Source organism: Hemitrygon akajei, chromosome 3, assembly GCF_048418815.1.
Source record: "Hemitrygon akajei chromosome 3, sHemAka1.3, whole genome shotgun sequence".
Taxonomy (NCBI): Eukaryota; Metazoa; Chordata; class Chondrichthyes; order Myliobatiformes; family Dasyatidae; genus Hemitrygon; species Hemitrygon akajei.
This window is the reverse complement of record NC_133126.1, coordinates 41,032,165-41,048,103: the sequence shown is the minus strand read 5'-3', so window position 1 is coordinate 41,048,103 and position 15,939 is coordinate 41,032,165. Positions and strand designations below refer to the sequence as shown.

Genomic DNA, 15,939 nt, shown 5'->3' with positions numbered 1-15,939 from the left:
TGCAAATAATTTCATACCTATGCTTTTCTTTCTCTAGGAATATGATAAGTTGAAAGGAGAGCTAATTGAGATCAATCTGACTGTTGTTGATAAGGCTATTGAAGTTATACGCAGTGCCTTAGCTAATCAGATTGACTGGACAGAGATTGGAAGCATTGTAAAGGAAGCACAGGAGCAGGAAGATCCTGTGGCGTGCTCCATTAAAGAGCTGAAGCTGAATACAAACCATATCACAATGTTGCTAAAGTAAGCTTTCTATGTTCTTGATGTAAGAATTTAATCCATGCTCTATAACTGAAGATCTAGGGTTTTAATTGAAAAGCTAGTAAAAATATTAGAGAGTTTGCAGTTCTGAAAATGCTATTTGTTTTTCCTTTCATTTGAGCTTATTCTGGTTATTTTAAGTTAAGACACAAAATGTAAAAGAAATAACAATGCAATTCTAGTCCAAATGAAGGGTCTTAATCCAAAACATTGACTGCCCATTCTTTCCATAAATGCTGCTTGACCCACTGTGTTCCTCTTGTATCTTGTGTGTTGCTCTAGACTCCAGCATCTGCAGTTTCCTGGGTCTGAGGCAAATCTGGTTACTCAAAGCTAAAGAAGAATGATTGTCATATATATTTTTCATAATTCTTATAATAGAGGAGGCTATGTGGCCCTTGAGTGTATGCTGGCTTGTAGGGCAATCCCATCCAACATATTACCTCACTTACTTTTGTATAATTTATTTTCTGTGAAATACCTCACTGATTCTTCTGGCACTCACCTTCAAAAGAGAAATTTACAAAAGCACGTTAACCTACCAACCAGTATTGAGGAGGAACAAGAGCACTTTGGGTGGGGGGGGGGGGGTGGTAAACTCACTCAGTAACAGGGAAAACCTGCAAACTCCATCCAAACAGCACTGGAGATCAGTTTCGAATGCTGGAACGATGAAGTGACAAGTTCTGGCTCAATACTACTACATCACTCTGTCATCCAGAATGAATCTGTTTGGTTTGGCTTATGCTGTTATGAGAAACAAATAAGATATTTATTAAGTGAAAATGTAATTGCACTTGGAAGAAAAGGCTATTTGTTTTTTTCTCTACTCATCTTCAATATCAACACAAGTTCATTTTTAATTTGCTTTAATTTCTTGCCGTAAGGACTGGTTTCTGATATTTCACTCATAATGCAAACCTCATTCTCAGCTTTAACAAATGGGTTTTTTCCTTCCATGCTGTATGAATGCCTTTGTTATGTGTCAATGACCAGAATTGGATGTGATGTTAACGTCTGCTCTGATCGTGATCATGCATTTTAATGCTAAGTTACTCAGACATCCATTCTATTCACTTGATTAAATGTGTTCAGCACCTGGACTGTAAAATCACACAATTCATCTGCACCAGTTAATTCTCAAAGCTGCTTTTTGCTTCAATTACTTTTTTTCATACTGTTCTGCACAGACCGATAGGTTACCCTGTTACTTAATGGGCTTTATTGAAACAGTCTTTTCATCCTTAATTGATCTTGCATTCTTATTAATAAAATAATGTAAAATTTGTTCTAGTAAATAGAAAGCGAGATGTCAAGAGATTCTTGAACAGTTCTTCTTAACTTGTTAGTGTTTCATAAATTCAAGAGATTCTGCAGATGCTGGAAGTCCAGAGCACTACACACAAAATGCTGAGGGACCTAGCAGGTCAGGCAGCATCTATGAAAATGGATAAACAGCTGATGTTTTTGGCTGAGATTTTTCATCAAGACTGGAAAGGAAGGGGAAATAAGTCATAGATGCTGCCTGACCTGCTGTGTTCCTCCAGTATTTTGTGTGTTGTTAGAGTTTCAGTTTTTTCCACAGCCCTTTTTTTTCCAAGGACAAAAGTGATTAAGTTATGAGATGTTATCATAAAAGTTACGTGTTACCACTGTTAATATGTGGTTATAATTTTGGACTCTGTTTAGAAACCCCTATGTAACAGATGACGAAGATCAAGATGTTGATCTGGATGAAGGTGCTGAAAATGAACAAACTAAAAGCAAGAAGAAAAAGAATAAAAATAAGCAACAGAAAAAACTCTTACAGAAGAACAAACCAGTCTTGGTAGATGTGGACCTTAGCTTGTCTGCCTATGCCAATGCTAAAAAGTAGGTGCTCATTTCATAATCCTACACAGTTCATGACTGTGTTATTTTATCTTAAATTTGGTGCTTTAACTTTCATCTTAAAATTTGAGATTACATTTATTCAGGTCTAAAATGCCTCCATTGTGAATTGTAATTGTACAACCAAATTGACTAATTGAATATATTAGCAATTATTTTTGTAATTATATAATATTTTGGCATTAAGACATCTGTATATGAAAGAATGTTTATAATTAAACCATACATGATTCATGTATTTGAGGGATATGTAGCATAATGCTTCTCACATGTTTTGTGCTACTGATCGTTGATTTCATGGATTCTGATGTGTTTCCCCTTGCTATTAAGAATTTATATTTAATAATCTCCTTACTCAGTGCTCCAGTGTAGAAATCTAGCACAAGAGAATAGCCAGTAATTTGTGTAGTTCAAGTTTAGTTATCATTCTACCATGCATGAATACCCATGACTACAGCCAAATAAGACAGTGTTCCTCCAGGGTGAAGGTGCAAAACACATAACCAACAGTTATTCACAGCACAGGATACATATAAGATAACAAGTAAACATACAGTCACACAGAAAAATATCAACACGTACAAACAAGCTGGATGAACTCAGCAGGTCGAGCAGCATCTGTTAAAATGAGCAGTCAACGTTTTGGGCCGAGACCTTTTGTCAGGACTGAAGGAGGAGGGAGCAGGGGCCCTATAAAGAAGGTTGGGGGGGGGGAAGGGTGGAATGTGCCAGGTGAAAAACCAATCAGAGGAAAGATCAAGGGGTGGGGGAGGGGAAGCAGGGAGGGGATAGGCAGGAGAGGTGAAGAAGGAATGTAAGGGGAAAGCGCTATGGGTAGTAGAAGAAGGCAGAATCATGAGGTGAAGGGCAGCTGGAAGAGGAGGCAGAATGAAAGTGGGATAGGGGAAGGGAGAGGGAAGGAATTACCGGAAGTTGGAGAATCCAGCTTGTTTGTACATGTACGTGTTGATTTGACCACAGCATCTGCAGTGTACCTTGTGTTTACACAAAAAAAAATGTAGCCTTGCTGGCAGTGCTGGAATTAATTTCTTGGAAGTGTTCTGCTCTCTTCCTTCTGCATATCCAAGCTCAGGTGTGCTAATGTTTTGCATATTGACATATTGAATTAGTAAGTGTTACTGACTTGCAATTAAATAAGAAGATTTCTCAATTGCAGTTTGAGTAGTTCATATAATTGTGAGACATAGATATTAAAACATCTGATTTTGTAATAATTAAAAAGAAATTGTAAAGACTAGATCAGCTTGTTTTTGTTTTAGATCTAATTGCAGATGTCCAAGGGGTAGTCAGAACATAAATTAAGCAAACATGCATGCAGGAATTTATATTTGGCATGCTAAATACATGCATGACTTTTCATCTTTATTCAAATGATGCAGATACTATGATCAAAAAAGACATGCAGCGAAGAAAGAACAGAAGACAGTTGAAGCTGCGGAAAAGGTAGGAAGTACAAATCTACTAACATTAAATAATTTAAATTGCAGATTTAGTATTTTGAAATTGGCATAGGTTGCAAAAATATACTATACCTTTTCTGTACAGAATTCACTGACTCACTAATCACTTGATATTAGAGGTCAATGATCTGTTTCTGTGCTTTAAATGCCTCTGGACCAGTTATGAGGAGATGTTTTTTGAGAATGGTCTGGTGATAATTTCAGTTTTGAGTTTCTTTTCCCAGTATTTCAGGACCATGTGGCTTTCCCCCATTGTTTTATATTTGAAAACTTAAATTAAGTTAGAAATATATTTTACTTCATGTACTGATCATTTTTTTAAAATCTAAAGTTAGGGTTGTTTGTTTACCTTTTGACCTGTCCAAATTTGCCCAATAAATATTTCATTCTTTTGACTGTTTGGCTAATGTTAATGAAAATTTGGCTAATCTCTGACTCAGGTGCAATGTTAATTGGGTTTGAGTTTCTATATATATCTTCAGGTTTACTGATCCATTTTGGATGCTTTGATGAAATATAATTATTTTGAATCTCCTTGTAACAAATGCTGACTGATACAAAAGCCAAATACTGTGAATACTAGAAATCTGAAATTTAGACCATAAGACAGAGTTTAATTTTGTTTTAAATTTTAATTCCAATATTTTTATATTTATAATAGACTTACTCAAAATGTGTTTCTTTTTAGGCATTTAAATCAGCAGAAAAGAAAACAAAAAAGACATTAAAAGAAGTCCAAACTGTTATTACAATTCAGAAGGCAAGAAAAGTGTATTGGTAGGTTATGTGGTATGTATTGAATATATAGAACATGCTAATTAGATTGATAAAGGAATGTAAACGGTAATATTATTTAAGTTTGTCCACCTTTCTCAATCTTTTTAAATGTGACTAATTTGTCTGCAAACATTTATTTCAAACTCTGAAAATTTAGTTTTTAAATGGTTTGGAGTAAGAATTGGTGGTTTTTATTCATACTGTCTGGGAATATTATCAGCTTGACTAAAACAATTAGCTCAGGATAATGATTTTTTTATTTACTTTAGGAAGAAAGCCTAACTTGCACATTCAAATTTGAAATGTTAATTAGGCAGAATCAGATGAGGATGGATGTTTCATTGTGGAGTTTTTGTTTAGATTAACGCAGTAGTAAGTTCTAGGTTTGCAGTTACGTTTTGCCACAAAATCACTATCTGACCTTCACATTTCCTATTATGGAATTCAAGAACGGGGAAAAAAATAACAAAAATGAAAACATAGGGGATAATATGATTTCTTTTTCACCGTACCTCAGTACCAATTTTAAATGCTGGAATAAAGCCAGTTTTAAAATTAAATTCACTTCACTCATCTCCGTTTCAGGTAAAGAACAATGTTAAATTGAAAAGGAGGGTATGCCAAGTGGTGAGGGCTGGTGCTAGACCGAGGAAATTTTTAGAATCTAACAGCAAAGTATTTTAAAAAGCTAATTGCTGGGTTGAGAAGCGTCCTACCAAGAGACACTGAATATTTCGGTTTGCATTCTTTGAAGTTTGGAAGAATGAGGAGTGACCTTATTCAAATGCACAATCTGAAGGGGGTTTGACACAGTTGACAATGGGAGTCACTTGTGGGAGTCTCTACAAGGGTACAGGATAAGTGCCAGGTGGGAGATCAGTGAGGAGGAACGAATGGACAAGGGAATCGTGTAGGGAGTAATCCCTGCAGAAAGCAGAAAGTTGGGGGGGTGGGGCGGAGGGAAAAATGTACTTGCTAATGGGATCCTGTTGCAAGTGGCAGAAATTGCAGAGAATTATGCGCTAGACGCGGAGGCTGGTGGGGTAGTAGGTGAAGACAAGAGGAACCCTATCCCTGGTGTGGTGGCGGAAGGATGGGGTAAGAGCAAACATGCGTGAAATGGAAGAGATGCGGTTGAGGGCAACATTGATGGTGGAGGAAAGGAAGCCCCTTTCTTTGAAAAGGAGGACATCTCCTTTGTTCTATAATGAAAAGCCTCACCCTGAGAGCAGATGTGGTGGAGACTGAGGAATTGAGAATAGGGGATGAGGTCTTTACAAGTAGTAGTGTGGGACAAAGTGTAGTCTAGCTAGTTGTGAGAGTCCATGGGTTTGTAATAGACATCGGTGGATAAGCTGTCTCCAGAGATAGCGACAGTGACATCGAGAAAGAGAAGGGAGGTGTCGGAAATGGACCAGGTGAATTTGAGGGCCTGGTGGAAGTTGGAGGCAAAGTGGATGAAGTCGACGAGCTCAGCACGGGTGTAGGAAGCAGCAGCAGTGCAGTTGTCGATGTAATGTAGGAAAACTGTGGGACCATTGTAGCCAACAGGCAGCCATATCTGGGACCCATATGAGAGTCCATGGCTTTTGTTTGAAGGAAGTGTGAGGAGCCACCACCTTTTAAATCTACTCCTCAGCTTTTTTTCTCCAGTCCTACAGAAGGGTTTTGGCCTGAAACGTTGACTGTACTTTTTCCATAGATGCTGCCTGGCCTGCCGAGTTCCTCCAGCATTTTCTGTGTGTTGCTCGGATTTCCAGCATCCGCAGATGTTCTCTTGTTTGTGGAACAATGAATATCTGTTGTAATTTCATGGATTGCTTTGGCTTAGCCAATTTCTGTAAAGGTGGTAAAATAGTTAACACCACGTGAATTACTATTTATTTGGCTGATATGAAGTAATAAGTATAGATTAGTGTATTTAGCCCACATGGTTAATAACCATCTGACCACATTCAGATAAATGGCCCGGTGAATGGGAATTTTAAAAAATAATGAACTATCCTGCATCACACATCAACCGTACAATCCTTGACTACCCTACATTGATAGCCTAGCAAAAAAAAATGTCTGAAGCAGCTAAATATGTTTTAGAACAACTCAGATCCAGGTCCACAGCCAAGTCCTACCTTTGATTAAAGTGGCCACAGACTACCACAACCACCAGTAATTTACGTTTCATCTCAAACTGAGTGCTATTTTGCACTGATTTCAAGACTGTTTGGTTCTTTGTTCCCCCAATCTCTAACTGTTGAATCTAGGTTTCAATTATAATTTTGCAAATGTTAACAGACAGCACAGCACATAGGTTTCTGTCCTATCATTTTGGAGTAAATCTGAGAAATGTGAACTTGATCTGGTAATAGATCTGCATCAGAAATGTCCTTGAAGATTATTTCCTTAGCAATTTTTTAAGTAAATTAAAAAAAAATCTCTTCAATGGTTTCTTCAGTATTTTTTGTGTGAAGCATAAGATTGAAATTACATGTAAGAATTGCATTTATAAATATAACACCTTGATCAAACAATGGATAGTAAAACCTCTGCCAAAGGAGCAAGATGGGTTATTGGAGTGGATATGGTACAAATAATACATTCACAGGTCATCTGTTTGAAGCCATTACATTTTCAGTGTTTCTTTAATCCAATTCTTTAATTGTTTTTCTAAATCTGTATCCTTTTCAAATTCAGAGGAGGATTTGAACAATCAAGCTTTCCCAGTTTTTGAACATATTCTAGTGTTTGTATGAAGGTTTAGGACACTCCAAACATTGAAACATAAATTTAGGTGAATCATTTTAATGCTGAAGTGTTACGTACCCTGTAACTGGGTGTCTTACCAGCAAAGATAGAAGTGTCCGTTGGAGTCTGGTACTATTTTCAAAACAGTGTTTATTAGTAAAATATACAAATCAACGTCAACAATGCAAATATACAGATAATACACGTTAGCAATACTAAACCTAAAAGTGTGGGTATAATAATAATCAATAATAAACAAGCTCTATCGATGTCTAGGGGATAATGAATTGTCATATGTGACTATAGAGTTCAGTTCAGTTCATACAGGCTGAGGTAGTTGTTGATTCTTTTGTTGCGTTACGAACCCCGTAACTGGGTTACTTACCAGCAAAGATAGAGACGTCCGTTAGAGTCTGGTGATACTATTTTTAACAGTATTTATTAGTAAAAATACACAAAAATAATACCAATGCAAATATACAGATAATATACGTCGTCAATACTAAACCTAAAAGTGTGGGTATAATAATAATCAATAAGAAATAAGCTCTATCGTTGTCTAGGGGATAATGAATTGTCCGATGGAAATCTAAAGTTCATTTCAGTTCACACCGGCTGCCGTCGTTTGTTTGTCGCTGTGTTGCAATTGTTGGAGAGAGAGAGAGAGATAGAAGAATGGGAACAGTTACCGCTAAGTGTTTTGCCAACCTTCCTTTATGATTTCGATCCGTCGGTGTCTCGTTGTTGTGGCCGTTCAAGTGTGACCTCTCCTTTAGCTAAACCGTTCTTCCGTGATGAGCCTGCCACCCAGGCAAGGGAGGACATACACGAGCTCTCACCGGCTTCACTATAAAACGCTGTCACTGGATTTCTAGCGTTTCTGCTGGTGTGTCTGAGGGGTGTTTCCCCAGACCCCTCTTTTATCCTCACTCACGGGGTCTCAGATGTCAATCAGGTTGGGATGATGCAATCCCTCAACCAGACCACTCTGGTTGTCCCCTGAGGGGTTTCAATGACTAGTACAGTACTCAATACACAATTCCTTCTCCAAGAGACAATAGCAGTAATCAGTGGTTCCGTTCCGCTTTTGTTAAGAGACATTCCAAACCTTGTGTATTCTGCAGTGTCTATAACAACTGCCTTTGCTGTTCCTGTGTCTCTCTCATTATTGACATGCTGTGTATCTCTCTCATTTCCTGGGTGTCAGATCCGAAATAATAGCGATCTTGCGATTCTCAAAAAGGGGGGGGTGACTTTGCACCCTTCGGCCCCTCAGAGTTGCTCCACATTCATAACAGTTGTAACTGTTGGAGGGAGGGAGAGAGAGAGAGAGAGAGAGGGCGAGCAAACAGTGACAGCTACAGTCCTTCAAACCTTCCTTTACTTTCTTGATCCGTCGATGTGTTGTTGTGGCCATTCAGGTATGACCCCTCTGTCCTTTAGCTAGACCGTTCTTCTATGGTGGACACACACACAAGCCCCCACCGGCCTCGCTATAAACACTGTGAGTTAAAATTGACCGATCCTTCGTTCGGTCTCCGATGCCCCACACTTTTCTTGTGGATTCCAACACTTAAACAGTGCTCACTAGTGTGTCTCTTGGTGCGTCTCCTGGTGTGTCTGAGGGGTGTCTCCCCAGACCTCACTTTTATCCCTACTCACGGGGTCTCAGGTGTCAATCAGTTTTGAATGGCTTAGCCCATCAAACCAGCCCACTCCGGCTGTCCACTGAGGAATTTTAATGAACAGAATGGTACCAAGTAAACAATCCTTCTCCGGAGCCATAAGTCTTACAGGAGTCATAATATGGTGGAACAACAAGTCTCTCTTTCCTGGTGTTATCTTTCCCTTATCTGAAGCAAATGTTCCAGTCCAAGTATGTTTTTGTTCCATCTCTTTCTCTCTCATTAGCAGCCTGGCAACAGTAACGGTTTGTAATTCTCCCGGGGAGGGGACATGGGCAACCCTGCACCCTTCTGCCCATCAGAGTTGTTCATCCTTCGTAACAGAAGTATAAAATATTTGACGCAACACAGAAAGGAGCTAGAGGAATTCAGTGGGTCTGACAGCATTGATGGAGGGAAATAAACAGTTGATGATTCAGAATTCATCAGAATCGGAAAGAAAGAGCGGAAGAGCCAATGTTAAAAAAAGGTGAAGGAAGGTGTATAATGACTGCTGGCAGGTGAGGGAGGGGCCAGTTTGGGAATGATATAAGAAGCTGCAGCTGAAAGGTGGAAATGACGAAGGCCTGAACAAGAGAAATACAAGAGCTTTATTTGTGAAATGCATCATTTTGTGTCAAATCAAATCAGCAAAGATTCTGTTTGGACAGCCTGCAAGTGACACCATGCTTCTGGTGCCAGCGTGGAATACTCACAATTTGCTTACCCTAACCTTGATACATCTTTGAATTGCAGAAGAAACCAACATGGCTTTGTACTAACTTTTTACAGACAGCAGCAGCGATAGAACGCTGATCAATGATTGCTGGTGCTGTAATTGTGCTAACTGCTACATTACCATGTAGCTCTTCTTCAGTTCATCAATCAGAGTTAATGATTTTAATATTGTTCATCATTATTACTAACTTGCATTTTTCTTCTCTAGGTTTGAGAAATTCTTATGGTTTATCAGTAGTGAAAACTATCTGGTGATAGCAGGTCGAGACCAGCAACAAAATGAGTTAATTGTCAAACGCTATCTTAAACCAGGTTTGTTTCATCTACTTGCTTTTTTTTCCCGTAATCTGTTATTTCTTACATTTACAGAACATATGCTTTTGTTAAATTGAAATACAGTTCAAGTAGTTGGTGGCTGTTATAAAGTCACATAAAAATATGAGATCATATTAAAAATTGCCATTAAGTACATCAGTGATGATTTCATCAGTGTTCTGGGTGCTGTTATACAGCTTGAAGAATTACCAGAAATGCACAAATTTTTCTAGAGTAATTTTTCCAAGTTTATATTTCATCCTTTTCCATTAAGGCACCATGCAGGTTTGACAAAAACAAAAAGAAATTACATTTAGCCTGCAGTTTTTATATTGTAACCCATTCCAAGATGCTTTATAACATAGAAGACATTTGATATTGAATGAAGTAAGGAGATGTTGGAACAAATGATCTCAGATAGGTTTCAGAGAAATTATTTCCACTGGTGCAGAGGTTGAATTAACCAAACTGTCACCAAATAATAGGCTTACATCTAGGAATCATTTGTTAAAATGATAACAAGTATTAATCAACTGGTATTTTATTAATAGATTACTGGAATTGAATCTACTGCTACCAAATTATTGGTTTGACAAATCCAGTAGAATTTACTTAGTTTTTAAATTGGCGAGTTGCCAATTCAGCCATTTGACTAATTAGATTATGACCCATATCTACCATCTGCCTAATGAGACTTCATATTCCTAAGATCCACACATAATAAATACATCTTATTCTTAGCCTTGAAAAGCTTACTTGAGTTATAATTTTTTGAGGGAAGAACATTCCAAATGTCTTCTAGACTAATGTGTGGTAAAAGTACTTCCAGCTTTAAACTTAAATAACATAACGTTATTTTAAAAATGTGCTCCCTTGATCTGGACATACCATATAATCATGCAGGATCCCATTTATCTTTTAAAAATATTTTATTTATCATTTATCCAGTATTGAAGTATACTAACCTTGAAATTTGGTGCGCAAACTGAACACTATTTCAAATAGGAATCTGAACAGAATTTTTAACAACTAAAGCAGCAAGTCACATTTTGGTTTTTAAATCACTTTGAAATGAACATTTTTCAGCTATAGGACTCTGTTAGTGCTGCTTTTGACTGAAAATCTGTTCAATTGTAGAATATACATTTGGCTTCAAGAAATTAAAAGTAAGTTTGAGGCACAGTGACTGAGATACCGGATCAGCATTCAGAGCACATACCCGTTTATCACGATGCCAAACATTTTGCGCTGTCTTCACCCCTGGAGCACCAGAATTACTTGTTGCAGTTTAATGTTGCTCACATATTGACCTTTCAGTCATAGTTAAGGTTTTGTTTTCCAGGTGACATATATGTACATGCGGATCTCCATGGTGCTACCAGCTGTGTCATCAAGAACCAAAAGGGTAAATTCATTTACCTTCATCACTGTAAAATTGGATAGCTGTTAATTTTATTCTTTACTCACATAAGCTTTATTCTTTATTTATAGGGGAGACAGTTCCTCCACGTACATTAATGGAGGCAGGCGCAATGGCAATTTGTTATAGTGCTGCTTGGGATGCACGAGTAATTATTAGTGCTTGGTGGGTCCATCATAATCAGGTAATCTGTCGTTGTGTATTTCTTTTACAGCGTTACACAGAAGAATGTTCAACATTCTTTGTCATTAGAACCACTAATTAATACTTTGATTGCTGAGATCATAAGACATACTATAGGAGTAGAATTAGGCCATTTTGCCCATCGAGTCTTCTCTGCCATTCTGTCATGGCCCATTTATTATCCTTCTCAATCTCATTCTCCTGCCTTCTCTCTAACCTTTGACGACTGTACTAATCAAGAAACTATCAATCTGTTCTTTAAACGTACTTGATGACCAGGCCTCCACAGACAACTGTGGCAGTAAATTCCACAGATTTGCTAACTTCTGGTTAAAGAAATCCCTTCTCATCTCTGTTCTAAAGGGGTGTCCTTCCATTCCGAGGCTGTGCCCTCGTGTAGCCCTTTCAGGGCGTCCCAAAAGGGCAAAGAGAAATGTTTGAAGTGTAGTCACTGGTGCAATCCAGGAAATGTATCAGACAATGTGGACACAGAGAAATATGAAAACAGACAGATATTCTGCACAGCATTATTGTTTGAGGGTAGCAGGGAAATTTTATTTAGAGAAATCTCCCCTGGTCTTCTCCAAATTGTGATCTCAGTGTCATCTGAAAATGGGGTTCTGGGCTAATGTCTCATCTGAAAGATTATGTCTTCAAAAGTGCAGCAAATCCCTAGTGTGTGACATCAGATTTTTAAAAAAGTCTCTGAAATGGGTCATCAAGCTGAGACCAAACGATGAACTATGACTTGCACATTACTGTAAGTATTGTGGGCAGATTTTTGTTTTCATTATCAGGATGGTGATCTGACAGAAGGGGCATCTACCTTTTGAAATTAATGGGACGACAATAACAAATTCATCTACCACTTTGTGACTAAGAGAATGAACATAAAAATCTACAATTTATTTTGTTTATGCTCTAGGTTCCCATAAAAAAAAATTTCAGTAATTTGCTTTAGTTTTTATTCCATCGGAGCAAGAAAGCTGCGGGTAAACAGCCAAGGATTTCCAGAGTGAAGGCAGTTTTACTACTTGGGGTAAAAGAAAGGCAAGACTGCGCAGGTGTGTGATGTCAGCCTGTAGAATGGGAAGGGTTTAAAAAGCCAAGAAATCTTCAGCAGTTTTTGATTTGGAGCAAGAAGGCTGCGGGTAAACGGCTAAGGATTTCTGGAATGAAGGCAGTTTTACCCCTTGGGGTAAAAGAGAGGCAATACGGCGCAGGCATGTGAAATCAGCCAGTAGAGCAGGAAAGGTTTAAAAAGAAGACCACCATATCCAGTGGGCTGCGGAGTGAGAAGGAGGCAGAGTGTTAGGGCTTTGGCTCAAACAGGCTTAGGCGGTAACAGGACGAGGCGAGGTAGGTTTACCTGTTTTAATTGTGGAAAGGAAGTATTATGTGTGTGAGGCCAGTTTTCTGTGCTTGATAGATAGATACTTTATTCATCTTGATGTCAGATGTGGGAGGTCCTGGAGTCTCCCAGTCTCCTGGACGGCCATATCTGCACCCAATGTGTGGAGCTGCAGCTCCTAAGGGACTGAGTTAGGGAACTGGAGCTTTCGCCTGGTCAAGGAGAGCGAGGAGGTGATAGAAAGGAGTTATAGGCAGGGTATTGAGAAATGAACCTGGTCAGGTGTCAGATCTCTCAGTGGGAGAGCATTTTGGAGATAGTGATCATAATTCTATCTCCTTTACAATAGTATTGGAGAGAGAGATAGGAACAGACAAGTTAGAAAAGCATTTAATTGGAGTAAGGGGAATTATGAGGCTATTAGACAGTAAATTGGAAAGAGATGTTCTCAGGGAAAAGTACGGAAGAAATGTGGCAAATATTCAGGGGATATTTGTGTGGAGTTCTGCATGGTACGTTCCAGTGAGACAGGGAAGTTATGGTAGGGTACAGGAACCATGGTGTACAAAGGCTGTAATAAATCTAGTCAAGAAGAAAAGAAAAGCTTACAAAAGGTTCAGAGAGTTAGGTAATGTTCGAGATCTAGAAGATTATAAGGCCAACAGGAAGGAGCTTAAGGAAATTAGGAGAGCCAGAAGGGGCCATGAGAAGGCCTTGGTGGGCAGGATTAAGGAAAACCCCAAGGCATTCTACAAGTATGTGAAGAGCAAGAGGATAAGACGTGAAAGAATACGACCAGTCAAGTGTGACAGTGGGAAAATGTGTATGGAACCGGAGGAAATAGCAGAGTACTTAATGAATACTTTACTTCAGTATTCACTATGGAAAAGGATCTTGGTGATTGTAGTGATGACTTGCAGCAGACTGAAAAGCTTGAGCATGTAGATATTAAGAAAGAGGATGTGATGGAGCTTTTGGAAAGTATCAAGGTAGATAAGTCGCCGGGACCAGATGAGATGTACCCTAGGCTACTGTGGGAGGCGAGGGATGAGATTGCTGAGCCTCTGGCAATGAGCTTTGCATCATCGATGGGGACGGGAGAGATACCGAAGGATTGGAGGGTTGCGGATGTTGTTCCTTTATTCAAGAAAGGGAGTAGAGATAGCCCAGGAAATTATTGACCAGTGAGTTTGGCTCAGTGGTTGGTAAGTTGATGGAGAAGATCCTGAGAGGCAGGATTTACGAACATTTGGAGGGGTATAATATGAGGAATAGTCAGCATGGCTTTGTCAAGGGCAGGTCGCGCCTTATGAGCCTGATTGAATTTTTTGAGGATGTGACTACTAAACACATTGATGAAGGAAGAGCAGTAGATGTAATGGAATACGGATTTCAGCAAGGCATTTGATAAAGGTACCCCATGCAAGGCTTATTGAGAAAGTAAGGAGGTATGGGATCCAAGGGGATTCATAACTGGCTTGCCCACAGAAGGCAGAGAGTGGTTGCAGATGGGTCATTATTCTGCATGGAGGTTGGTGACCAGTGGTGTGCCTTAAGAAATCTATTCTGGAACCCCTTATCTTCGTAATTTTTATAAATGACCTGGATGAGGAAGTGGAGGGATGGGTTAGTAAGTTTGCTGATGACACCAAGGTTGGAGGTGTGGATAGTGTGGAGGGCTGTCAGAGGTTACAGCGGGACTTCGATAGGATGCAAAACTGTACTGGGAAGTGGCAGATGGAGTTCAACCCAGATAAGTGTGAAGTGGTTCATTTTGGTAGGTCAAATACAATGGCTGAATATAGTATTAATGGTAAGACTCTTGACAGTGTGAAGGATCAGAGGGATCTTGGGGTCTGAGTCCATAGGACGCTCAAAGCAGCTGCGCAGGTTGACTGTGGTTGAGAAGGCGTATGGTGTATTGGCCTTCATCAATTGTGGAAATGAATTTAGGAGCCGAGAGGTAATGTTGCAGCTATATAGGACCCTGGTCAGACCACAGTTGGAGTAGTGTGCTCAGTTCTGGTTGCCTCTCTACAGGAAGGATGTGGAAGCCATAGAAAGGGTGCAGAGGAGATTTACAAGGATGTTGCCTGGATTGGAGAGCATGCCTTATGAGAATAAGTTGAGTGAACTTGGCCTTTTCTCCTTGGATCGACGGAGGATGAGAGGTGACCTGATAGAGGTGTATAAGATGATGAGAGGCATTGATAGTGTGGCTAGGCAGAGGCTTTTTCCCAGGGCTGAACTGGTTGCCACAAGAGGACACAGATTTAAGGTGCTGGGGTGTAGGTACAGAGGAGATGTCGGGTAAGTTTTTTACTCAGAGTGGTGAGTGCGTGGAATAGGCTGCCGGCAATGGTGGTGGAGGCGGATAAATAGAGTCTTTTAAGAGACTTTTGGATAGGTACATGGAGCTTAGAAAAATAGAGGACTATGGGTAAGCCTGGTAATTTCTAAGGTAAGGGACATGTTTGGCACAATTTAGTGGGCCGAAGGGCCTGTATTGTGCTGTAGGTTTTCTATGTTTCTATCAGTGCCGTACTATATTTTCTGGCACAGATTATGTGCCAGTATCCTGCTGTACTGTGAATGTTTGGACACCAGAAGATGCATTAAAAATACTTTACCCTGATTTCTTCCTGCGTCTGCCATTTGCACAGAATTGTTTGGCTGTGTTTGGTAACCATAGCCTGAAGGGATCTCCAGCAATCAGTAGTAGTATTGGATAATGGATCATAATCTTCATTTTGGACTATGTTAAAGTGTCTTTTTTCAACCTTTAGGTGTCAAAAACAGCGCCTACAGGAGAGTACCTGACCACGGGAAGTTTCATGATCAGAGGTAAGGCACTTGTTAGTCAACTTATTGATAATTAGACTTTTTTTGATCATAATGTAATATGAATATTTATTTTATGTTTTCAGTAGATGAGTTGCCGCAGAATTCTTAAGCTCTGAGTCATATTTGTACACATAAATCTTAAGCTTCATAAAAGGAGATATTTCATAAAATGTATCCCTTTTTCTGGTAGCTATCTGAAGGCAGACAAACACAAAGTTCTGCATGAACTCAACAGACCAGGCAGCATCTCGGAAGGAGTAAGTGGGGAGT

At 39.3% G+C, this 15,939-nt stretch overlaps 1 protein-coding gene across 1 annotated transcript in view; it reads left to right on the top strand.

Annotated features, from left to right (window-relative positions):
- The window catches only part of LOC140724890 (ribosome quality control complex subunit NEMF), a 72,721-nt gene that overhangs the window by 31,850 nt on the left and 24,932 nt on the right, over nucleotides 1-15,939 (top strand). The window contains exons 13-20 of the mRNA XM_073039639.1: nucleotides 38-246; nucleotides 1,954-2,136; nucleotides 3,555-3,618; nucleotides 4,324-4,412; nucleotides 9,765-9,868; nucleotides 11,214-11,276; nucleotides 11,363-11,475; nucleotides 15,612-15,669. Of these exons, the coding sequence (XP_072895740.1) occupies nucleotides 38-246; nucleotides 1,954-2,136; nucleotides 3,555-3,618; nucleotides 4,324-4,412; nucleotides 9,765-9,868; nucleotides 11,214-11,276; nucleotides 11,363-11,475; nucleotides 15,612-15,669 (883 nt within the window). The remainder of the gene's footprint in view (nucleotides 1-37; nucleotides 247-1,953; nucleotides 2,137-3,554; nucleotides 3,619-4,323; nucleotides 4,413-9,764; nucleotides 9,869-11,213; nucleotides 11,277-11,362; nucleotides 11,476-15,611; nucleotides 15,670-15,939) is intronic.